This window comes from Solanum tuberosum, unplaced genomic scaffold (assembly GCF_000226075.1).
Source record: "Solanum tuberosum cultivar DM 1-3 516 R44 unplaced genomic scaffold, SolTub_3.0 scf00270, whole genome shotgun sequence".
NCBI classification, from domain to species: Eukaryota; Viridiplantae; Streptophyta; class Magnoliopsida; order Solanales; family Solanaceae; genus Solanum; species Solanum tuberosum.
The window spans coordinates 153,578-179,994 of record NW_006239200.1 but is presented as its reverse complement, the minus strand read 5'-3'; the positions used below and the strand labels follow the sequence as shown (position 1 = coordinate 179,994).

The following is a 26,417-nucleotide window of genomic DNA, read 5'->3' as shown; positions in this document are numbered from 1 at the left end:
AATGTTGAGCATACATCGCCAGACCAATAGGCCACTCCAAGCATAAAGGAACACCTTCAACAAATTCTCCATCTACGGGAACTATGCAGAGGCTCCTGTCACTCAAACTCCTCTCGAAAATACCTAGAAATCTCCCAAATGCGACCACAAATCCCTCCTCACAAACGTCCCTCTCTCTAATTTCCAAGGCAAACCAATGTCACCCATCACCGCAACAACTGTTTTCTGTCCCATACACTACTTTCTCACACTCATGGAGGCAACAAAATGTGAAATTTTCTCATGGGGATTTCTCAAACCCACTTTTCTCAAAGCAGTTGTTTGCAAATACCCATTTCAGAGGTGATCTGAGCAAGGTTTTAGTTAACCGCACTGTTGGGCTTGTGAGGACTCAGTTAGGACGAAGAAGTTTTCATTCCAATTTCTTAGTTGGTTCCACTCGCCGCAGCTGGTACTTTACTATTCCCTTTAAGCATCATCATTTCATTCCAATACTGAATAAATTGTGTTAAGGCAAAAACCCTATACATTCCGCTCAATTCTTGCCAATTTTGTTCCAATAATTAATATTACTCCTCCGTGTCAATTGCTTGTCTTACTTTCTATATGCTATGTCTCTATCTTTAGTTTAACTACTTAAATTTATTTGTCTGTTGTTGAGATATTATAGTGAATCAAGTCTTGACTTCAAAACTAGTAATTGGTTTTGCTGATGGATAAGTAAGTTGTACACTTGTAAGCAAGTTCCATTCACTGAATTTTCCTGGGTTTTGGTGGCAGTAGCAGGAAATATAGTGATAGGGTGTGGTCTTTAGGGGCTCGGTCCCTTTGGAGATAGGAAACTTGAATCTAGCTGTTGTTCCTTCAGTTTTTATTAATCTCTTAATAGTTGGGGGAGAACTAAGAATTGCACCATATACTATTTTTTAAATTTATGCCATAATCTCTTCATTTTCTTTGCGAAGTTCTTTTGCATCATAATTTATGCTCACACTATTTGTTTTCTAGTCTATTATTTAGAGTAGGTTTAGATTTCTAAAATAATCAGGTCCATTTTAGCTGTAGTGATTATGAGATCATTTGCACCTCACACTTGAGTTATGGTACTATCTACTAGGGGCAAACCGTATTTGGATCTACAGCTTGGTCTTGCTAAAAATTTGGTTTCATCTTTAATATACCTTCACTTTTTTTTGAGAAGAACACCTTCATGTTTGTTATTTACATTCAGTGAGTTACCCATTCTCGGCAATTTGGAAACAAAATGTCTTGAGGCATCTAGCTGACTTAGAGGAGATATAGGATCACAGAGCACTAGAGGAAGAAGAAATTACCTCTAGACGGGCACTTAACATGGAGTTTGAAGACATAGCTAAAAGGGAAGTGATTGAATGGAGGCAGAGGTTCATGACAGTTTGGTTAAAGCAAGGGGATAGAAACACTGATTTCTTTCACAGAACTGCTAATGCACACAGGAGAATAAACACAATTTCCAATCTGGAAGTGAGAGCGAGATTTTGACCAAACCAGAAGAGATGCAAAAGGAGGTAGTAGCCTATTATGAGAATCTATACTCAGTCAGAAAATTGGAGACAACATCTAGATATGAGATATGGTCCCGTGATTGGAGAAGAGGAAAATAACCTGCTGATGGCACCTTTTGAGCAACTGGAAATACCGGAGAGCATAAAAGCATGTGCAAGTGACAAAGCACCAGGGCTAGATGGTTTTTCCATGTCATTCTTCAGTCTTTAGTCAATGCTGTTATTAGTTCAGAGCTAGTAGCAACAGTACAAAATTTTTACAAGGTAGGATTTTTTGAAAGGAGCATCAATGCCACATTTGTAGCTCTAATACCATAGAAAGTGGGAACCATGGAGCTAAATGATTTCAGACCTATAAGCTTGATAGGAGGGGTGTACAAGATCATAGCCAAACTTTTGGTAGAAAAACGGGAGGAAGTGATAAACTTAGTGGGCAGACAACAAATGACATTTATTAAAGGATGACAAATTATGGATGTAGTGCTGATAGCAAATGAGTGTGTGGAATCTAGACAAAGAAGTCAACAACCTGGGTTTTTATGCAAACTAGCCATTTAGAAGGCATATGACCATCTGTCCTGGAACTTTCTGATTCTTATGATGCAAAGGATGAGTTTTGGAGCTTAATGGATCGGTTGGATGAGATACTGCATTAGTATAGTTAAGTTTTCTATAGTAATCAACATAACTCCCAATAGTTTCTTTCCGTCTCAGAGGGGCTTGAGATAGGGTAACCCCTTGTTCCCCTTTCTATTCATCTTAGCAATGGAAGGAATGAGCAACATGATTTGTATTCTATTTGCTTACCTCCACTCTTTGTGCATTCACAAGGGTTGGGCCTTTTTTGGGGTCTCACGTGTATAATAGGTGGGAAACTAACCAACAAATTCAACCTCGTGCATGTTATATTTTGATATTATTCCTCATAGATAATCACATAAATCTCATGTGAGGTGCAATCTATTTCACTTGTAGATTATAAAAGTACAATATGACATATTTCATTTGAAATTTTAACCTAGTCTCACATGTAGGCTTAGAAATAGTGTAGGAATCATAGATGGGACATACATTACACCTTCAATTCAATGAGCTCATGATTCTGCAAGAACCTTAGAATAAGGAAATTGATCATAATAAATAAAAGAATAAGATGCAAATTACGGAAGGGAATATGCATTAAGGCTGCAAATGCAGAGAACTCCAGATCTTTGGTTGACTTCAATTGTAAGAATAGCATTGCTGATGATAGAAGTAGAGCTTTAGATGTGTCATTTATCCACTGTATGAAAGATCTCTAGTTTTGTAATCTAGTGTGGCTTCTTGTAGTTTACACCAAAGCAGCTTTAATCTTCCTCTCTCAGATACCCTACTAGAGACAAAACCAAATGTACCACTGTTAAACCATTGTCAATATTAGTACTACCTCCTAGAAAAGTTTTTGGTTGCTTTTTGCTTTCTATTTTTCATTTGTGAGACCACATTCAAACCTCTAGAATATGATTAGTTATTGAATGCAAGAGAAGTTGCAGATGAAGTATTATAGTGCCTACACTTTTTACAGTTTCCATTCCGTTCTTTACTTTTTGTGAATTGCTCATCACAATGGTTAAACAATATCATGCTTACATAGAACTTTTATGGAATAATCAGTGGAACATCGAGCAAACAAAAACTGCTATAATCAGGATCATACCAATTATTCTATTACAGGTAAATTTTGTGGCAGATGAATTATTTGTGTGGTGTAACTGATTGTTCCTTATTCTTCTTAATATTTTGAGCTTCTGGTACTATTTTATTTTAAATTGGTAATTGTTGAGCCTCTGGTACTATTATGCACAGTAAGATAAATATTGCTCCTTTAGGAGCTACTTTACATTTTTGTTTGTCCCAAAAAGCTTGACCCATTTTCTTGAGGTGGAAAACTTTTTCCCCTTCAACCATTCTAACTAGTATAAACTAATTTTATATTATATCTTAAAAGTTGATTTGACATAGTTTTAGGGGACTTTGCTACTTAGTTTTCTCTTTGCACTTATCACCTATTATTTAGATAGTTATTTTTCTTAACCAATATAATTAACTATTCAACCATTTTACTCTTAGTCTCCACCAAAGCGGAGGTACAACATTTTTAATGGGATGAAGTGAGTTGTATTTAATTGACACTGACGTGCATGAATTGTGACAGCTAGGAGTTCGTTATGGTTTAAACTGTTCCTAAACATTTTAAGTTTCTGGTTGGAGAAAAGGCAGTAATCTGTGTGATATCATTCTCTTGCCCTTAGTCCAACTACACACATTTTTCTACTCTAAGTTATGACATCTTTAATAGAATGGAGTGAGTAATATTTAATCACACTGATCTGCAGTGACTGATGAGTTGTGACAGCTTGGAGTGTAATGGTTTCACCTGATTCTAGCCTTTCAAAGTTATGTCGGGAGAGAAGGCAATCTATGGTGATGCCAGTCCTTGCCCTTAGTCCAACTTCATATGATTTCTATTATCTAAGACATGAGCCTTTCCAATTTGTAGGAGATCAAGTTTTGGGAGGTTTTCTACTGATGGCGTGGTGTTATGCCTGATCTTAACTAACGTAGCTGTGTTCTTGTTATGGCGTGTTGCTGATAGTAGATTCATGATGAGGAACTTCATGGTCAGTCGCTAAGATAACTCTCATAAAATAAACTTATCTTTTGATGCAATATACAAGCTAAGATAGTTTTCCAACTTACATATTTTTTGAGTTGTATCTGGTGCTTAGATTTCAGTGGACAATTTTACAAGTGGCCGGGTTCATACATTGATAACATCAGCTTTCAGTCATATAAGTACTTGGCATCTTATCTCTAATATGGTTGGACTCTACTTCTTTGGAACAAGTGTAAGTTCACCTGTCTGTCCACTCTTTTTTTGAGGTTAAAAGATAAGAATGTTATTGAGTCTAAAGCTTTCTAGCTACGTAGGTATGCAGTAGCCTCAATTTTGATGTTGAACTTAAGCAACTAATGGAATTGTATACTGTTTTCTTACAGAAGGACAGGGACTTAAAATGTATTTGCTAGTAAAATATATATCTTTTGAATGCCTGCATGCATTATTTGGACCATTTGGAGACAAAGTAATATGATATGTTTTGATGGGATTTTGGCACATTCCCTCGAGGAAAAATGTTTGACACTTCTTTTTCTTAGTTAGTAATCTCAGAAATGTAAATAATATATAGATGAATTGTGAATTTTGTTAGCTCCCTATCTTTTGCTTAGAAGTTTGAACCTTGAGCCACTGATGCTCGGGGTTTCTCTGTTATAAAAAAAAAGGAAATAATACTATTTTAAAAGAAAAATATTGTTATTATTAGATAGAACCAGATTAGTGGAAGGGGTGGTAGTGGTACGAAGTATTGATAAGGTTACTATTCTACAACAACAACAACAACATACCTAATGTAATCCCACAAGTGGGGTCTGAGGAGGGTAGAATGTACGCTGACCTTACTCCTACCTTGGGAGGTAGAGAGATTGTTTTCGATAGACCCTCGGCTAAAGGGAAAGCATATCAAAAAAGAATTAATGGAAGTGAAGAAATCATGGCAAAATACTTAAAAGCATGGCAAAACATTCTTAAAAAGAATAGTAACTACAACAAATAGTGCGATAATCGAAGTACAAGAGACAGTAGATAGTAACAAAAATTGAAGGACAAGAAACTACAGGAGAAATACTACGACTACTAGTATAGAAGGTAAAGCGAGAGAATACTCTACTACCTACTAACCTTCTATCCTAATTTGTGACCTCCACAACCTCCTATCTAAGGTCATGTCCTCAATAAGTTGCAACTGTGTCATGCTCTGTCTAATCACCTCTCCCCAATACTTTTTCGGCCTACCACTACCTCTTGAAACCATTCGTATCCAACCTCTCACACCTCCGCATGGGGCATCTGTGCATCTCCTCTTCACATTCCGAAACCATCTCAACCTCACTTCCTACATCTTGTTTTCCACCGAGGCCACTCCTACCTTGTCTAGTATATCTTCATTTCCAATCCTCCTTCTCCTAGGATGCCCACACATCCACTCCTCTCTCAAGATTTCGTTTTTGTATCTATTTCTTCTATCATACGTTTTTTCCCTTTATGTACTGATGTATTACACACTACTCCACTATATAGATATCTATGCCGTATTTACATTTATTCTTCTCTCAACTTATTCTCTTCACGACAATTTTAGTTGCAATTGTTTCCATGTCCATCATTGATTCCTTGATGTAACCTTAGAGGTAGCCTGATGCATCTGGCCGTTGTGATATAATTTGCTAGTTCATGTCATGATGTGGAGGCCAGGGTATGGTTCTGGTACTTTTTATTTTGGAGCAGGTAATATTTGTATTAAAGTAGTACTTAGGTAGTACGGGGAAAACCCATTTTTAAAACTTAAAGGGAGTATAGTCTTCACCAGAGCTAAACCTACTCTAGAGTCTAGATGGACCCTAAAACATCTAGAATTGACTCGGGGTGTGTTCGGTATTCCCATGTTCGGTTGGTTAAATATTTTGGAAATCATTTTGTATAGGAAAACAAGCTCCTCAAAACTGAGGAAAATGAGCTCCCAATGGAAGTAGGGAAAACAAGCTCTACTAGTGACATCTCACATTGATTGTGTCCTCCCCATCTCCAACACACCTCATCTTCCCCTTCCGCCCCCATATCCCTCATCCCCACCATCCAACTCCCCACCCCCACCTCCCATAGTATTTGTCTAAAAATTATCTACAAATGTTTTTAGGATAATATATTTTGCTTACCTACCGAACGCAAGAAAATAAGTAGGAAACCCACTTAGTTTCCTAGAAAATAATTTTCAAGAAAACACATTTTCCTTCCCACCGAGCACACCCTCAGTCTCATTGGAATAGACATTTGTACGCCAAAAACAGACAACAAAATACATTTAAGTTTAACCTCATGTAAGTTGTTACTCCTATTCTCAAAACATCTATCATTTCTCTCTCTCCATGTAGTCCACCAAATACATGTCATAATCATCCTCCATCTACTTCTATTTCTAGTTCCAAATCCGGCCTCCTCCCAATTGAATAGAGTCTCATCAATCTTACTAGGCATAGTCCAGGAAATGCCTTTGAGATTAAGGAATATCTGCCACATCTGGTAGTGAATCTACAATGTAGGCAGAGATGTCTGACAGTCTGTTACTTTCCCATCCCACATGAGACTTTCCCACATGATGAACACCTGTTGCATAAATAGATTCCTTTCTTGGCAACATTGTCCAAGGTCAAAACAGCCTCATTAGTCAGAAGCCAAGTAAAGCATGCCACTTTATGTGGCACTTTGGTTTTTCACATATGCTTCCATGGCCATTTGAGGTCTTGATCACCACTTTGATTTTCTTGCTTGTATCCCTCTTTTACTGTGAGAAATATAGGAAAAGAGTAGTATTGAACTGTTGTTGTTTCTACATTATTGCATTGAGATCCTATTTTTAGACACTAGAATACAATCCTTTACCAAGAAGGATACTATTTACTATTCCTATTCCTATTCTAAATAAGATTGTATAAACCTATTCCTATTCTAATAGGATTGTGTAAACCAATTCCTATTCTAATAGGATTGTATAAACTTATTCCTATTCTAATAGGATTGTATAAACCTATTCATGTTCTAACACTCCCCGTCAAGCTAGTGCATACAATTCATGTACCTAGCTTGTTACATATGTAATTAATACGAGGACCAATGAGGGGTTTGGTGAGATATCTGCAACTTGATCAGTCGACTTCACAAAATTGATAGTCAATCTCAATGTGCTTGTCTTCTCATTAAATATTGGATTTGATGCTTAATGTAAGTCAATCTCAATATGCGTAATCTTCTCATGAAATATTGAATTTGATGCATAATGCTGATGAAACACAGAGTGATAAAATTACAGTGTTGAACTTCCCAAACCAAACTTGCAAAGACTATTTCAGACCATAGAGTGACTCACATAATCGACATACAAGGCTACTAAACTCCCCCTGTGCAACAAAGTGCTCAAAATCTAGTAAAAAGTATTTGGATCATATTGGAATCAATAGATGAGTCGATATTAAACAAGTCACCGAAAAACTGGCCGGAACATGCTCATATACTGGGTATTTGTAACAAACCTAATAACAAGACCAACACAATTCAAATTCAAACAACCGACAAATCTATTTCACTAACTTGTAATTGGAATTACAAAGCAATTTAAGAACTAAATGGAAATTGAAGAACACAAGTAGAAGGAAGGGATGAGAAGCAGAACTCATAGAAAGGGGATGAGAGGACTAGACATTTTTCTCAACAATTTGCATAATCCCTAAATCACATATCACTACCCTTTTTGATGGAACAGTTTCATGCCCACTACTCAATCCGGATCCCAAATTAACTTGGCCCTATTGCTCGTTCTCGGCCCAATAGCTCTTGTCAGCCCAATAACAACTTGTATGACATTAGTATCTACATTGGGCTGGACTTGGTTCATAACAATACCCCCATCCCAATTAAGAACCTTGTCCTCAAGGTTCAAGTCATGAAATCTATCCACAATTTTCTCAATTATCTAAAGAGTAGCAATTTCCACTTGCTGTAATGTCTCAAGTGTAAAGTTGGACAAAACTTTTCCATCTAGCAATAAAAGCCAAAGAAAATGATCTGATGCAAAGTGCAACTCTATGCTGTCTTCCAAGAGTAGTAAGGAAATTGGCATTACTCCTATTTCCTCTGTAATAACTCGTCCAACTTTAACCTGAATCATAACACATCTAAAATGGCAGATGTCTCTGCAACATATTCCACTATCTAGATTGAAATTAAGATGTAATCCCACCGCATCAGTTATCGAAAACCAATTTTCTAGAAACATGCTTTCTTTTCCAGTTTCCAAAGGTACTGTTGCAATTGGAGGTTGCTGAGATAGTGTGAGATCACATACAACTCCGAGAAGCCAACCAGCTGTGCCATCTACACCTGCTACAATAATTCTCATTCTCTCTTCAATTTCGGCAGAAAATCGATCACCATTACCCTTGAGCCTTTCTATATTCAAATACAGTCTACGTAAAACACTATCAGGAACTTCGTCTCCCAAATAAAAAACTTTATATTTGTTAAGAAGATGACGAAATGTACAAAGAAGTTCTCCTCCAAGTTGACCTCCATCGTTAGAGTTGATGAGCACTAGCACCGGGCATGCATGTACATCAAGTAAACGTAAATTGTTGCTCGAAGCATTCGGTGCAAGTATATAAATAAGAATATAAAATTCTCTATGGAAGTAATTGTGCTCAGACTCAGAATCTGCCATTAACTCCAACATTTCAGAGTTATTTCCATTGTGCACTAGCTTGCTATCCTGTGGTTTGTGTCGGTGTGCTGAATGAACAACCATTCCAACTGTCAACCATGCAAGTTTAGCATTCCAGCCAATGGTAGAACCAGATGTGGGAATATCATCTACAAGCAAATAGATATTAATGAAGAAAGGAGATGTGTTATCCATTGTTTCATCTACGTCCTTCAATACAAATTCCTTAAAAATGATAGTCCAACTAAAATTGGGATCTCCAATTAACGATCTTGCGACCTTGTGGCCACAACCAATGACACAAGGCGACCGAAGATTGTTGTCGAACACCTTTGTTGTACTAATGCTGAAATATTTGATAGTTTCCTCGTCCATTGCAAACATTCCCAAGTCATCAAGAAGCTCACAGTCGTTGTACTCTTCCCCAACAACTATCATATTTCTATACTTTGCAACGGTGATTGCTTCCATGAGCTTAGCATCATCAACAACTTCACGCATGAAGAAAGTGTTCATGGAATGATCATTGTGCGCACCGAAACCAGACAACAACAGATTAGTGGGGTACTCTTGTGGTGGAGGTGTTTCATAGGATATTGTACGAACATTCTGTCCTCCTTCTCGACTTGATTGGTCATTATCACACTGACTGTTCAGAGAGGGGTTTGTTTGGAAATCCAAGTGCTTCATCTTTAGTAGGGTTAATAGATAAATTTGGATCCGACACCATTTGATCATACAAACTAGGTACTGAAGAAATAGGTCTACTGTCCATATCATCAAAAATATCAATATTACTTCCAACTGAGGTATTGTCCAAGGAATCTACTTCATTACACTTCTCGGGCATTTTATTGAACAAGTGGTCTACCTCAGAGTTTTCAGCAAAGAGATCATACGGAATTTCTAGTGAAACCGAGATGTTGCCCTTTTCAGAAAGATGACATACCTACCTGGGTCTCTGGTAATACCATAGTTTCATCTCTAAAGCAGTTAGTTTCCCCACCTAACATCTCCTTGAACAATGTGTGTGCTAGGCTTGGTTTGTTGCGGTCTGAGTGTTCATTCAAGTATTGAGGCGAGTATGAGTTAGTAGTATAATTCTCCGCTGCCTAATGTTGCTTGGGAATGGGTACGAACTCGCTATATGTGTCTCTAGTACGGGAGCGAAAACAAATCAACACTTTGTCCATAAAATGATCCCAACCTGCGAGTTGTTTGTTGCGAAATAAACATCGATACCATTCTAAAGCATCACCATCAAAATAAAATGAAGCCAAGGACAGTTTATGCTCTGATAAAATGTTGTGGAATGAGAAATACTTCTCTGCCTGAAACCCAGACTGTCGGATTATCGCCACTAAATCGCGGAAGGAAAACTGAATCCAGTATACGACGAGGAGTTGAATGGGGCAGAACATGGGATGACTGGAGGAAATCAAACCGTTGGCGGAATGCACAAATAGATTCATTAAGGGAGGTGAGCGAAGTGTCCACCATGGTAGACAAATCAATGAAAGCACCAATGTACAAACCCAATAACAAGACCAACACAATTCAAATTCAAACAACCGACAAATCTATTTCACTAACTCGTAATTGGAATTACAAAGCAATTTTAAGAACTAAAATGGAAATTGAAGAACACAAGTAGAAGGAAGGGATGAGAAGCAGAACTCATAGAAAGGGGATGAGAGGACTAGACATTTTTCTCAACAATTTGCATAATCCCTAAATCACATATCACTACCCTTTTTGATGGAACCGTTTCATGCCCACTACTCAATCCGGATCCCAAATTAACCTGGCCCTATTGCTCATTTTTCGGCCCAATAACAACTTGTATGACATTAGTATCTACATTGGGCTGGACTTGGTTCATAACAGTATTAGATTTGATGGCTAAAAGTGGTCACAATCTAAGAAATAAAATTATATGGGTAGGGTTAGAATGATATCACGGCCCAACTAGAAAATAGAAATTATATAGGATAGTTCGAATTGATGGAACGACCCCATTGAATAAGAGAAATAATATGGGTAGGGTCGGAATGATTGCCCGGCCCTACTAAAAAGAAAAATCATACGGGTAGGGTTGGAATGATGGCACAACCCTACTAAATTAGATTTGAGGAGTCACCGAAAAGACGAATGGAACTATGCAAATCAAATCTAAGGAGTCACTGAAAAGACACATGATGCTATGCAACTCAGATATGAGAAAATAGATCAGAAAAATCCACGGTACTACACAAATTAAATATGAAAAGTAGTCCGGAGAGATGCACGGTGCTAGGCAAATCAGATATGGAAAAAAAGGTAGTCACCGGAAGGATGGCACGGTGCTACACAAATTATATATGAAAAAGTAGTCACTGGAATTATGGCATAGTGCTACACAAATTAAATACTCCCTCCGTTTCAAAAAGAATGGCCTCCTTACCTTTTTAGTCGATTTCAAAAAGAATGGCCTCTTTCCTTTTTTGGTAACATTTTAATTTCAGCTTTCCACGTGGCATGTTTAAGGCCACAAGATTAAAGGGAAATTTAGTACATTTGACATAACTTTAATTTAGGACCACAAGATTCAAAAGTCTTATTTATTTTCTTAAACTCCGTGTCAAGTCAAACTAGACCACTCTTTTTGAAATGGAGGGAGTATGAAAAAGTAGTCACCGGAAAGATGGTACGGTGCTACAAGAATTAGATATAAGAAAGTAGTAACCGGAATGATGGCACGGTGCTACACAAATTAGATATGAGATTAGTCCCATGAAAGATACATGGTGACCCAACTTTTGCTAACATAATCATTGGCCAGACGGGCAGCATATATGGGTGCCACTCGCCGGCAACGGAAGCTCTTTGATTTTCTACCAAGATCGTAGAGGCTCTGATACCATGTGAGAAATATAGAAAAGAATAGTATTGAATTGTTGTTGTTTCTACATTATTACATTGAGATCATATTTACAGACACTAGAATACAATCTTTACCAAGTAGGATGCTATTTACTATTCCTATCCTATTCTAAATAGGATTGTATAAACCTATTCCTATTCTAATAGGATTTTGTAAACCTATTCCTATTCTAATAGGATTGTATAAACCTATTCATGTTCTAACATTTACCTTGTATCTGCCTTTTCTGTTCCGATGCCACCATGAGTAGTCCTCTCCTCTTTTCAAGTCTTGAAAGCTCTCCAAAAGCTCCTACGCACAATAAATAAATAATTACCTTCTCGAAAAAGCTCTCCAAAATCTTATGAAGTTCAATCATTCTGTGTATTTTCTAGTCATTAACATGTCTTTTGAGAACCAGATCCCACCCTTGTTGAGTTCATATTTCAGCAGCTGTCTCTTTTTTATCCTGAGCCAAAGCAAAAAATATCTGGGTAAGATCTTTGAGGCTCTCAGGACCAGCCATTAGTCACTCCAGGAACTTGTTTTGCTCCCATTCTGTACCTTAACGGTTGACTGGCTACTTAAGAAAGGCGAGAAAATTCTGATAGACCTCCGGAGGCTAACTCCGTAAGGAGAGTTTATCTCTTTTGTTACCCATTTGTTGAGCTCCTCGTACTTGCTCTTGGTAAACTTACACCACAGAGCCTAGTCCTCCTGATGGTATCTCCATAGCCACTTACCCTAGAGAGCTTTGCTCTGATGCTTAAGGTTTTTGATGCCTAAACCTCCCTGCTTTTTGCTTCTGATGATGTTCTTCCATTGGACCAGGTGGAAGCTTTTTCTTTCTTTATTGTGAAGAGAACTGCAAATTCACAGTGGAAATGCAAAACTTGATCCAACTGATCCATTTTCCCCGAAAGCGCAGCTGTCTCATCATACTTAGAAATTAGAATGAATTCCCAGTTCACATGGTCATAGGCTTTCTCAGTGTCAAGTTTGCATAGAATACCATGGTTTCCTTGTGCAATTCTAGAGTCAATTGCTTCATTAGCTATGAGCAGTGTTATGAATGGCGAGCGCCATTCGCCAAAGGCGATATGGCGAGGCGAGGCGAGGCGAGCCATTCTCGCCATTGTACACTGAGGCGCGGCGATCCCAAATAGGCGACCAGATGGCGACGTAAATGGCGGCGCCATTTTGTTTTTAAATTTTTAAAAATCGTTGACTTAATAATATTAGTCAAAATTAGGGTTTTTTTTTTCTATTTTCAAACTTTCATCAGCAATCAGTCACGTTTTTCTCCTTGCAATCTCTTCTCCTCGCGTCTCTTCTCCACCTTCATCGCACGAGTTGCTGCTCCTCTTCGGCTCTTCCCCTCGCGTCTCTTCTCCTCCTTCATCGCACGAGTTGCTGCCGGGTATACCGTATACCTCTTTTTTTTCTTCTTCTTTTGAGTTCTTATTCTTCTTCTTGAGTTCTCGTCTTTTTTCGTTTCTTCTCTTCAGAGTTCAGTCCTCTTCTTCATTTCTTTTTCTTCTTTCTTTTTGAGATACAGTAGCTTGCTGCCTTCACTGCTCTGTTTTTTTCCTCTGTTTTATTGTTCACTGTTACTGCTTACTGCCTTCACTGGTTGTTGTCTATAATTTTAAAAAATAAATTAATTCTTCTATAATTATTTATTCATTTGTCCATAAACAGTGAATTGACTGAATTCAATGGCGGATGCTAGCAAAAAGAGGGACATTGGATGGAATTATGGTACTCAAGGAGCAACGAAAGATTCGGTTAATTGTAACTTTTGTGGGAGTACTTTTAATGGTGGAATAACTCGACACAAGCAACATTTAGGGGGTGATTTCAAGAATGTTAAACAATGTACAGCTTGTCCGTCGGCGATTAGAGAAGAAGTAAGGGCTTATATGCAAAATAAAATCGACTAATAATCCCAAATTTCAAGTGAGGCAGCCGGAAGAATATATTGATATTGATGATGTTGATGATATGGATGAATATGCAGAAATGATGCCTCCCTCTAAAACTCCAAAGATATCTTCTAGTGGAGGTGCATCATCCACCGCGCGGAATGTGACGAAAGGCCCTAATGAATCTTTATTTTTCCGCAGAAATCAACACAAAAAGGAGGCTTTGAAAAAGGAGGAGGAATTGATGAAACAAAGAAAATTCTAAGAGAGCGTGCGGTAAGTGCTTTCGCAATATGGATGTATGATGCGGGGCTCCCTTTTAATTGTGTCAATCACAAATCATTTGATAAATTTATTGAGACAGTAGGACAACATTGCCCCGGAATGAAGCCTTCTACATTCCATGAAGTTAGAGTTACTCGCCTAAAAAAAGAGGTGGACAAAGAGGTGGAGAAAGTGGAAAAAATTGTTGATGAGCATAAAGTGCAATGGACAAAGTTTGGATGTTCCATTATGATGGACAAATGGACGGCACGAAATGGTAAAATGATCATCAATATTTTGGTGAATTATCGGTAGTGTATTTCTTGGTTCTGTTGATGGTAGCAATGAATCTACCGATTCCACCAATATGTACAAGTTGTTTGAAAGCACTATTGAAAGAATTGGACTGGAAAATGTTGTATGGATTGTCACTGATAATGCTAGTGAGAATGTTAAAGCGGGAAGCATGATGATGGGTGCATACCGACACATTTATTAGACTCCATGTGCCGCTCATTGCATCAACTTGATGTTTGGTGACATATTCAAGGCTAAGCCATATGCTTCCGCTAATATCACTCTCCTATCCTCAAACTTTCTTTATAGTCAATATTTAATACTCATTAACTACTAATTACTATAATCTTACTTTAACAGTTTTTAAGAAGGCCATCAGAATCCATTCTTATAGTTTTTAAACTTGAGACTTTTCACCAAGGAAAGAAATTTGGTGAAACCGGCCAAGACAAGATTTGCAACGGCCTTCTTGACTTTGAGAGCTATGTACATACAAAGAAAAAACTTGAGAACTTTAGTCCTCTCAATCGAATGGACTTCAAGTAAATTTGCAAAGGAAACTTTGGGGAAAGAAGTTGTCAATCTTATTATTTCTGCCCACTTTTGGGATGATGTTGTTCGAGCACTTACAGTTTGTGGTCCTTTGACAAAAGTGCTTCTTTTGGTGGATGGGGAGAAAAAACCACCAATGGGCTATATTTATGAAGCAATGGATTAGAGCCAAAGAAACTATTGCACGGGGTTTTCGTGGAGTTAACAAGCAATATGAGAAAGTGTTTAAAATTATTGATGCAAGGTGGTCAGACCAACTCCATTGGCCTTTGCATGCTGCAGGCCATGTTTTGAACCTAGGATTGTATTATAAAGCTCAAGAAGAGGGAACTTTACTAGAGAGTCTGTGGACCGAGTATTATGCATGTGTTGAGAAGATGATCCCCGATACAACAATACAAGATTTACTAGTCGCTGAGCTTCCTAGGTACAAAATGGTAGATGGACTATTTGGTTGTGGTCTGGCTAAAAGAGCCAGAGACACAAGGTCACCGAGTAAGTGAGTTGATTTAGCTCTTACTTAAATTATTTGACTTATTTATACTCATTAACCTTTAAATTTATTTTATTATAGTGGAATGGTGGTCGTTATTTGGTAGTGAAACACCAAACTTGCAAAAGTTTGTTGTTGCTCCCCAGTATACACGCAAGTGTACGTGGTCGCGCAAGTAATATAGATTCTTTAAGAAACGAGTTATCGTTCCCAAGGGACTTATGATCAATCTTTGATGATTTATTGTTCATCTACGAATAATTATGCACTAATTGAAAATAACTAATTGTGAAGGACTTTGATATAATGTTTCAAGCAAGTTAAAAGCAATTCCAGGGCTGCAGCATATACTGAATATCATGTATCTTATTATTGGCCTAAACCTAATTTCAGTTGTCAAGTTACTGGTTTATAGGGTTAATTATATGAGTCGGGCTATACACCTCTCGTCGCCTACCCCAATTAGCTACCTAACTACATCGTTGAGCGGGGATAAATAGACTAATTGGCGAGCTTTATATTTCATCCTATTTTGTAACCAAGCGAGTTGTTCGTCCGGGCGTCACTCCTGAACACAAATCACCTCGACTTAACGGATCGATCAAGCTCTCTATATCCTCTGGTCTATCTAACCTCTCCTCTCCTGATTTTAAGGTTAAACAATAGATTTATCTCTAGATGGCCAGTCAAGAAATTCTAAAACAAGAATATAGAAGTAACTTATAATGACAACCAAGAATTAATTCATAAACCTCAAATAATCAACAATCCATTCGTAGCTACAGCCCCAGAACTAGGGCGTTTAGCCACTCATGCTATTAGAAAACCACAAAATACAATTGTTCATGCGATTTCCCGAAAAATAGAAGAGTTAGAAGATCAAAAACCTATTACAAACGTAGATACTTGCTCTTGCACACAATATAAAAGTCGAGCCCTCACAATGGAGCCCTAAGGGTCTATTTATAATAGTTAGGAACAATAGAGTCGAATTCTACTTCAACTAGGAGTCCTTTTTAAATCAACTTTCGCCAAAACTCCGCAAAAGACTGGGGCATCGCGCCCAATTCGCGCCTGGAAGGCTGGCGCGCCGTGCTGCCAGTGCGCCCAAATGTAGCCCCAGTAAAAACCCCCATGGCGCGTCGCGGCCTGCGCCAGTGGTGCTGGGGCGCTGCGCCTGATCTTTGCTCCTGGCGTCGCTTTTCATCTTTAACTCCTTTTTCTTCCTCGACTCAATCACTTCCCTTAGGAACCTGCAAAATTGCTAATCATGTATGTTAGGATGCAATCATTGCAATCTTAAGCCAAAATATGCTAGTTAGATTAGTGAATGTCCTAAAACTTACGTTAAAGATGGTTAATTTGTAGTAACTGGGCATATAAATATGCCCAAGATCATTTGCCATGAAAGTATTGAGCCTAACTTGTAGCTCATCCGGATGTGAGTGAAATTGGAGTGTGTTTGAACACGTAAGTAAAAAAATTATATCCTAATTTCCATATTATATTATTATCAATATCTATTAGTTAATATCTATAACTTATGCGCAGATTCATTTCAAAAAGAGGAATAGGCTTGCGTGGCGAGGCAAGCCCTGGTCGCCTTTCGCCGTCCAAAACACTGGCTATGAGGCACTGCATCCATTATTCGTCTGCCTCTGACAAAGGCTATATGTTTTTTGTCCACCAGTTTATCTACCAGTCTCTTCAATCTCGCTGTCAATACCTTGGAGATTTGGAGATCAGCTTGTAGAAGCTACCTATCAAACTGATTGGCCTGAAGTCTTTGAGTTCCTTAGCTCCTGTCTTCATAGGAATCAATGTAATGTAAATCGCATTAAAGATTTTTTCAAAAATCTCACTTGAATGGAAGTTGTGAAAAGCCTCCATTATGTCTTGTTCCCATTGTAAAACCATCAGGGTCCGGTGCTTTGTCTATAGCACACAACTTCAGACACTCAAAACCTTATTGTTCCTCAAAATCTTCTTGCAAAGCTCCTTTCCAGCTTTTGTGATGGTTGGATGATTGCTGATGTTTTCAGAGGGTCTCCAATCTTCAGTTTCTGTATACAGATTCTTGTAGAAAGATATGATCTCTTCCTTGATTCTTTTTGGCTTAGAAATAGTCTCTCCCTGTATTTCCAACTGATCAATATGGTTGTACCTCTTATGAGCATTAGCAATCTGATAGAAAAACCCAGTATTCCTATCCCCTCCTTGAGCCAAAGGGCCCTTGATCTCTATCTCCAGGCCACCTCTTCATTCTTCAAATAACCTTTATATTCTATAAACAATGTTGCTTTTCTGGCAGTTTCCTCCTTTATTAGAGTTCTGTTGTTCAAATGAGACTCTATCTCAGCCATCTGATTAAGTATATTGTTCTTCTTCAGTTTCAGATTCCCATGGTCAAGCCTGCTCTAGTCTTTCAGCTTCCCTTTGAGTGCTTAAAGTTTACATGCTAACACATGTAACTCAAAATCACTCCACCATTCCTTAACTCTGTCACTCATCCACCAATTTTTGAACTTAAAATATGACTTAGACTATTCCCACTACCCACAAAAGAGTGCAATTGGCACATTGTCAGAAGTCACTCCTTGTAGGATGGTTCTCTTAAAATTGCGAAAAGGTTGTTCCATTCTGTAGATACCAATATCCTATCAATCCTAGATGCAGTGGTATGATTGTCTTCTTTGAACAAGGTATAGCTGCCACCAATTAACTGCAGGTCAATGAGTTCCATGTCCTCTATGCAATCTGAGAATTCTCTCATAGCTGAAGATCTGATCTCCTAGTGCGGTCCCCTTTTTTTTAGATGGGAATCTGCATACATAGAAATCACCCCAGGTGACCCATGAACTCATGCAATGTGGCAGTCAAAATTATAAACCGAGCTTAAAATTTCAGGACAGAGTGTAAGCTCCAACTTGTACTATTTCCCCTTCCCAAATTAAGAAATGTCATAGTAGTAGAATTCCTCCTCTAGTTCCACTAGCCCTTAAAATGTCATAGTAATAGATCCATCTTCTTGCCCAATTTTTTTTTTTATAAGTTCCTGAACATTCCCTTCTAGTTTAGTTTCTTGGAGGGCAGACTACGTTTGGATAAAGGTTATAAAAAGTAACTTATAAGTCAAAAGCTAAAAGCCAGAAGTAGGGGATACCCTACCTTTGGCTTATTTTAAAACCTTTTTGGGCCTAAAGTTGAGTGCTTAAAAGCACTTTTTAACTTTTCCAAACACCTCCAAAACTGAAAAAAGAAAGTGCTTACCTAAAAGTAAGCTTAATCCAAACTCCCCCTATGTCTACTTATAAATCCTGCATCAAACTCTGTACTATTCTCCTTTTCCCTGTTTCTTCAACCCCCTTGTGAGAAATATAGGAGAAAAATCCTATTGAATTGTGTATCTACATTATTACATTGAGACACTATAATACAATCCTTTTCCAAGTATGATTCAATATACTATGTTCCTACCTTCCTATTCCTATTCTAATACTCCCCCTAAAGCTGGTGCATACAAGTCATATGTACCTATTTGTTGGGTGCTTGCCATGATTGGGTTTTCCTTTTCCTAAAAGAGAAAGAAAAACACAAATTCTCATATTTGGCCTCCGTCACCAACCATCCACCATAAAGCTCGCAGATCTCATGGAAGGTCTCATCCGTCCATAAATGCATTGGCAAAACCCGAATCCAAGTGGATTTGGGCTTGTCTGTAGCTGGTTCACAGCCTGCATATGGGTTCCACCACACTAATTTTATTTTGCTTCTCTTCCATATCCATTCTCCTAGGAGGACCTGTTCCACCATGTATTGGGGAACTCGAAGAGAAAGTAGCCATCCAGCATCTCGTATGTATTGATTCCAAAATCCTTCTTCCACACTGTTGAAGGCCAACGTCTAAACATCAGACAAAGTAGGATTTTCAGCTTTGTTCTTGCCAAAAGACCCAAATATGCACCTTCTAAGCAAACCTTGTTCTCTGCTTTCGACAATTTCGTCTGTTTCAGTCGTTTCCCCTTAGATGTGGATGCCTCAGAATTGCTGCTCTGCCATTTACTGTCCGCAACCACCTTTGCAAAAGGCACATTTATGTCATTTGTCCTGGATCTTCATCACCTTCGGTGGAGTGCATTTAATGATTACTGATCTGTCCTCTCCCTTAAATGATAAAATGCTCATGTATCTCCTATGAGCATTATATTACCTAGTACCAAAAACTCTGCCACCTGGTCCTTATATCTCCATCTTCTCACCAGATATTTTTGGTCAGTTGAAGCTTCTCTGAGAATGAAGCAAATTCATTCCAACACCTTCTCGCTAAGTGTGACCCTCCTCATCATGTTCCTGTGTCTTTCCACCCAATTGTACCAAGATACATTGTTAGAAGTCCATCTGGTAATGTCGTAAGATTTGAACCCCTTGGTTGAAGTATATTCTATTATCCCCTATGACAGAACAGGGACGAAAAAAGAAAGGGGGGGGGGGGGTGTCGAGCTACAACGGAAGGTGATAGCTCCTGAGTAATGAAGAAAGTGGTAGTTCCCGACGAGACTACCGGAAAGAAAGGGTATTTCTCCCTCCTAGGAAGTAGGAGAGAGAATTTTTTGGAAACTGTGCCTGGGAGTATTTTTACCTTTGGATTATCTTTTAGTTCAAAAGACCTTTTGGTTCTGGAACATGGAGGAGTATGTTATTCTAGACCTCCACTCTCAAAAAATAGGGACATCAGATGCGTTAGGAAACATTCCTACCTTTTTATCAATGGTCAGTGTGTTTTTTCAGCATTATCTAACTTTGGAAAATGTTAAAAGAATCAATTCAGTCTAGTTATAAGATATGTTCACATCTTAGAGAGAGTGAGCTAGGAAAATTGTTATAAGCTAAGAGGAAGCTCTTGCAGTATATGTGCACACTTTGACATCTTTTTCACTGATTAATAAGTTTTCTTATTAATATCTTTCTATTGGCAGATAGGTAGATATTTTGGGCCCAAGTTTCTTCTGAAGCTGTATCTATCTGGAGCAGTTGCGGGCTCAGTTTTTTACTTGGTATATCATGCCTTTATAGTTCCATCACTACAGGTAATCTTGGATCAGCAATCTTATAATATCTATTTGATAAAAAAATGTATCATGAAGTTTGATAAAAGAATATTGTAATTTCACCTGTTTATATTACCTGCCCACTAAATGATGACCAAGTCCTCTGTCCAATTGATATATGCAAAATTCATGATGAATACATTAAAGAGTTGATGCTTTCTGCTCTTTTTTTTTTTTTTTTTGAAACATGGAAAGCTCAACAAGGTGAAGTGTGAAATCTCAATTATTTAGCCTATTAATGATTCGGAAGAATATAGGAATTGCAGTGCAGTTAAAAAGCTACAAAAAGTATGATTAAGTATGGTTCTGGGATAATTAAGGTCTACTGTAAAGTAGTTATTGTGGTACTTGAGTATGTGCTTGTAGTATACTTATAGATTGCTTTTGTTTTTCAGTTGGCTTGCTTGTCAGTTATGTTTTTCGATTTACTGCACTTCCTCAGTAGTGCATGAGTTTTTTGTCCTGATGAGTAGACATTTATTTATTTTTCAGAAAACAATAACATACCAGTATAGTGTAGCATTTGAGGAGGGTGGGATGCCTACCTTTGTGAGGTTGAGGCTATTTCCGATAGACCTGCAGCTTTTCAGAATATGGTTTGAAAGAAATGCAAGAGTAAAAAAACTATGAGGAAGATATTGAAAAAGGAAAGGTACAGACTCTAAACATTATTAGAGATAGCCAAAGTAAATTAAACAACAGTAGTAAAAAAATGGAAGAATAAGATAATGCTAACAACAACAACAACAACAGTAACAACATACCCAATGAAATCCCACAAGTGAGGTCTGGGTAGGGACCTTACCACTACCTTGTGGAGGTAGAGAGGTTGTTTTTGAAAGACCCTCGGCTCAAGTGCAACAAGATGTCTACAAACTTGTTACCTTCTGTCAAAAAAAAAGAAGTGCAACAAACCCAAGTAAAAGAAGAAGAAAACAATGAAGAAAACATAGCAGTTAATAAGAAAAGCAGTGTAAAATGAAGTGGATAGAAGACAAATTTAATATGGCATCGAAGGAATAAAGAATATCGGTCAGGAGGGGAAAATGAGAGGTCATTTTGCAGAGTTCTTCTGCACTCTTAAATACAATAAATATGGAAAGGTACATTAGCTTAGCTATAGAAGAGGGAAATAGATCTGTCATTATCACCGGAGGTTACATTGGAGGCCAGTTTGGGGAGACAGCTCAAAAAATGGCAAGTCTCATAAACGTCCCAGAAATGGAGAAGCAAACACCATCTGCCAGAAGCCCAAAGCCTAAAGCCTTTTACATTGAAACCATCAGAAGCAATAAACGGTCGACAATCTCTCCAATCAAAGATAAAAGCTCAAGTGTCATCATCCAAGGTGGCTCAGAAGTTTCGGAGGAAGATGTGCTGCAAAGATGCATTATTTGTAAATTTCAAGTCCCCCTTGCAGTAAACACCTACATTAAATGGATATCCAGTGATGGGTTTGCAGTGTATGGAATTCTTCACAGTCAATTTATACGAAATGAATGATTTTTCATTCCTGTTTGAACCTCCATCCAGAAAGGAGGCAGAGCATATGCTCACACGTGTTTAGCTAAGGAAGATATTTCAATTTACATTAGATTGGTGGACTCCTATCACCAGGTGCTGGCTAGAATAAGCAACACGAAGCTGAGTATGGATAGTAGATAAGAGCAACTCAATGCAGAAGATAAAACTCAATTGTATTTTGTGTAAACAGGAGTACATAGATGATACTGAGTCTCCATTAGATGTTCTAGACTCTAGAGTCTCTCTGTAAGGAAGTAAGTACTTTTTGTAGTTTATACCATTTTAGTCCTTACATTTTGTAAATATGGCACACAGAACCTTTTGTGTTTTTAGTATAAAGCTTGTTACCATCGCAAAAAAAAATTAAAAAATTAAAGTGGCCTGCACTGCATGATTTAAGTTGGTCACTTAAATTCATAATTTCATTTTGATGAAGCAATTACTTAAATTCATAATTACTCCCTTTTGTTCCAGTTATGTGTCACTTTTCATGGTTATTTTTTTTTTTTTTGAAACTGTAATGTTCACTTTTCATGGTTACACATCCTAAAATGTTTTACAGACCTCGATGATAGTATTATCTTACACAAGTTAAAAAAAAAAAATTAAGTTCAAAATTACATTTTGATGTCATGGTCTCCCTCTCTAATTTTACAACTAATATTTTAATATTTTCCTTCATTAGCACCAATAAAATATGCAAATCAAATTGACCTAAGGTGACCATTGTGACCGCAAATGACATGAAGGAAGTATTATGTCTCTCACTGTAGAAGTAGTTACTGACTGTCTCTATTCTTTGGCAGACACAAAGAAGACAAGTTCTGAGCATGCATCCATCACAAACTCCTGGATTGGTAAATTCATGTCTTACTTCTTCTTGATCTCTGATAGTTCTTCGCTGTTACCGTACTAACAATTTTATGGGACTCCAAAGGATCTAAAATGAGATTGTCATTTTCTCTCAGTTATATTTAAGAAGATAATATTTTTTTTGGCGGAGTACTTTGTTGTCTTCAAATTCAGTAGCTAAGCCTCTCTTTTTACATGACTTGATAGTGTTTTCCTTGGTATTTGGACTACTACATCATGTCTCAGAAAAAAATGTTGGAGTAGTTCCATAGAGTATTACTGCTCCAATTTTACCAACACTTCGTCTTGATCTTTGTAGCTAGTGAACTTAATTTTGGAAGATTATCACTATTAAATCGTGGATGCCTAAAAATTGGCATAATTTTCATTTTAGCCAGCCCCTGTATCTGATTGTTATAACTCCTACCCAAACTCAAAACCAATGTTATTTTTCTTAGGTCTTGTTCTACAGATTGCTATTTTGAATCCCTAATCTGCTCAGTGTGTGGGAGCTAGCAAATAATTCAAGCTTCTAAAGAAAATGGTTCTTGGTTTGGTTTCTCATCCTTTGCATGGAGCAGATTACTGTCAAAACTACTCTTTGATTTCTGGAATCCTTGAAACTTCTAATTGAATTGTTAATGGATGAAGTTTGACCTTTTCCTTCATGAAAAGTTAACAAGTTTGTCATCTTTACATTTTGCGTTGACTTCTGTTTGTGCTTTTCCATTTAGGGTGCAAGTGGGGCTGTAAATGCTGTGATGCTGCTTGATATATTCCTGTTCCCTACAAAGATTATCTATTTTAACTTTGTGATTCCTGTCCCAGCAATCTTACTGGTCAGTACTTGCGTATTTCTTAACCAAAATCATTTTTTGGTACTTTTCTAGATGATAGTTGCCACAGGTAAAATTGGCTAATACTTTCTACGCGACTGGTCATTATTTCATTTCAGGGGATCTTCATCGTTGGAAAAGACGTCGTAAGAATATTGGAGGTGTGATCTTCTAGCACTTCACCCTCTTTTGTTGTTCAGTTTGTTAACCTTATCATGAAATGAAGTCATCAATGACTAGTATGCGCTGAAATCAATACTTCCTTCCATGTATCAGGAAGAGAAGCTGTTTTAGGCTATTATTTGGGGCATGATTTGTGTTAGGGGTTGCAGTTATTGAGGCTCAGTTGCTAGCGAAAATAAAACCAAAATGTCTTCTCTTAGTAAAGTTCACTTGTTCTCTTCTACACGCCTTCCATTCTAGATTCTCCACTACTCAATTTGCCTGATTAGAATTTTTAGCGAGTAATGGGTGTAAATGGTCAAACGACTTCTCCAAGCCCAAACTCACGTTGTTCCTGTATGTTGGTTAAGGAAATAAACTAATAGGATGAGATACCACAACACTACACTAAGATCCGTCTCACATGCCAGCTTGAGATCTTAGCTTTCAGCCATGAAGATGTAGGTGGTCCAGTCCTATCATTGGAATTTGGAGTATTTATTCTGCTCATTTTACCCTACTATCTTGCTGCAAAAAAGGTGTTCACATTCGTAATGACTCATTTGATATGTATAACAACTTCCTTTCTTCTCAACTTCAGGGTGATACTCAAGTATCTGGATCTGCTCATTTGGGTGGGGCTGCCATGGCCGCCATTGCATGGGCTCGAGTAAGAAGGGGAAGATTCTGAAGTCTCATTTCCTTGAAACTCCAATTCGGCTGATATAAGCGAGGATGTACCAAATTGCATTATTGCTTTTATGTATAAATTATAGCCCTAGCTCCTTCCCCCACTTGAATTTTTGCCTTCTAGGGTGAAGTACCAAGAAAATGCCCCTTTAAATAACAGCAATAGTCAGATTCTACATTCATGGATATTACTTAACTCAATTTGTAGTCTGATACTATGATGCTTCTAACCAAATCAGTGATGAGGATTCTAATACTTGAGAGTTGCAATCTATATTTATTATCATTTAACCATAATTAAGTGGTAATACAAGTAGTCACACTTTATAACTCTTTTTCTCAAACGGGTGAACATTTTTCCACTTAACCTTCATGTTGTGCCATAAAAGTCCTAAACCACCAAAAAGGATTGTGGTGGAGTGGTAACCACTCACTCATCTCTTTTTCTTTTATATTTTGTCCCAAACAAAAGTGATATTGCAAAAGTCTTTTACTTCAAATGCTCCTTTCCTTGGTTTCAACGATAAGCAAATATAAATGGATAAATGTTGTAAAATTAAAGCAAAATAAGACCAGAAATATAGAAGATGAAAGCAATAGAAATAGAGAGATAAGAGATTAGAGTTTTTTCCCTTATTCTTTCAAGTATTCAAGTATTTACAATACGAACTGTTATGCCTCTATTTATAGTGTTACATAGAGGCATGCCAAAGGTTAGTCATAAACATGACATTAATCATTAAGATAATGGAGGAGGTTATGGAGGTGTAAGATTACAAGAATGATGATCATAAAAGTGGAGGTTATCTACATAATCGAGGGAAGTAATGGAGACAATTAGTGATAGTAGCTTTTTTGTGTTGTGGACATCCACACCATAATATTTTATAACGATAAAATTATTTTCAAGTGGATAAATGTTACTCTCTCCATCCAAAATTTAATTTTGAAATTTCCTTTTTAACCTTAGTAAAAGAGAAAAGGATATGCTCCTCAACTTTGCAATTTAGAGTTGATATATTTGGTGATATAAAAGTGACTCACATATACATTTATCATTATACAAATGGTCTAGATATATCATTTTCGCCTAATGAAAGTAGAAAAAAATAAATTTATTTTTTCATTTTTTATTAAAAAATAACCTATGTAGGGGTATATTTGATCCTTCTAGTAAAGTTCAAGCAATAAATTGACCTTTTTCACGCGTGAATTTTTTTGTTTACTTCTTTGATTCAATGACTAATTTAGTTATAAGTATCCCTTATATATCCATTTGGTTATCATTATATGTGTTTCTTATTCTTATTTCATTCTTTAGTGCGAAAATTTAAGAAATAAAAAGAAGGAGAAAATGACAAATATATCCTCGAACTATCGAAAATGGTAGACATATACCCTCGTTATACTATTGAGACACCAGAGTCTTTGCCGTCCAAAAAGTGGAGCATTTGTATTCTTCACACTAACGGACGGACACATGTCCTAATCATGTGCATCTACCCAATCTATCTATATATAATAAAAAAGATGAATATGAACACGATGATGTGGTGCTATCTAAGGGCTTCAATCCTATTTATCCCTTTTTGTGATTTTTTTTGGCATTTTTCTAATTTTAAAATACAAAAAAAAAAGTCACCTAAAAATTTAAAGAACATTAAAGATATTCATATTTAATTATATCTCCATCAATAGTCATATTTAATTTATTTTGTCATTAATGTTATTATTCTCTTTTCCTATAATATTTCTCAATTTTCATCAATTATTGCAAACCTTTTCATTTGATTTTTAAAAAGAATTCCAACAAATTATTCACGATAGTTAAATTTTATGGTTTGTATTTATTTATTTTATAGTCTTTTCCTTTTTTTAAAAAAAAAAATTACTTATTT

At 37.1% G+C, this 26,417-nt stretch overlaps 1 protein-coding gene across 4 annotated transcripts; it reads left to right on the top strand.

Annotated features, from left to right (window-relative positions):
* On the top strand, positions 1-24,782 carry LOC102580895 (RHOMBOID-like protein 12, mitochondrial). 4 transcript variants are annotated; one of them, XM_015314052.1, is made up of 10 exons: positions 364-451; positions 3,198-3,257; positions 3,920-4,007; positions 4,084-4,204; positions 4,313-4,432; positions 20,324-20,434; positions 22,786-22,836; positions 23,566-23,670; positions 23,787-23,828; positions 24,431-24,782. In XM_015314052.1, the coding sequence occupies exons 4-10, from the start codon at positions 4,187-4,189 to the stop codon at positions 24,518-24,520; spliced, it is 537 nt and encodes a 178-aa protein (XP_015169538.1). In that variant the 5' UTR covers positions 364-451; positions 3,198-3,257; positions 3,920-4,007; positions 4,084-4,186; the 3' UTR covers positions 24,521-24,782. The 4 variants fall into 4 exon arrangements, with proteins under 4 accessions (XP_015169536.1, XP_006358683.1, XP_015169537.1 ...); XM_015314051.1 differs by lacking the exon at positions 3,198-3,257 and having other exon boundaries at positions 363-451; XM_006358621.2 differs by lacking the exons at positions 3,198-3,257; positions 3,920-4,007 and having other exon boundaries at positions 2-451.
* The last annotated feature ends 1,635 nt before the right edge of the window (positions 24,783-26,417 follow it).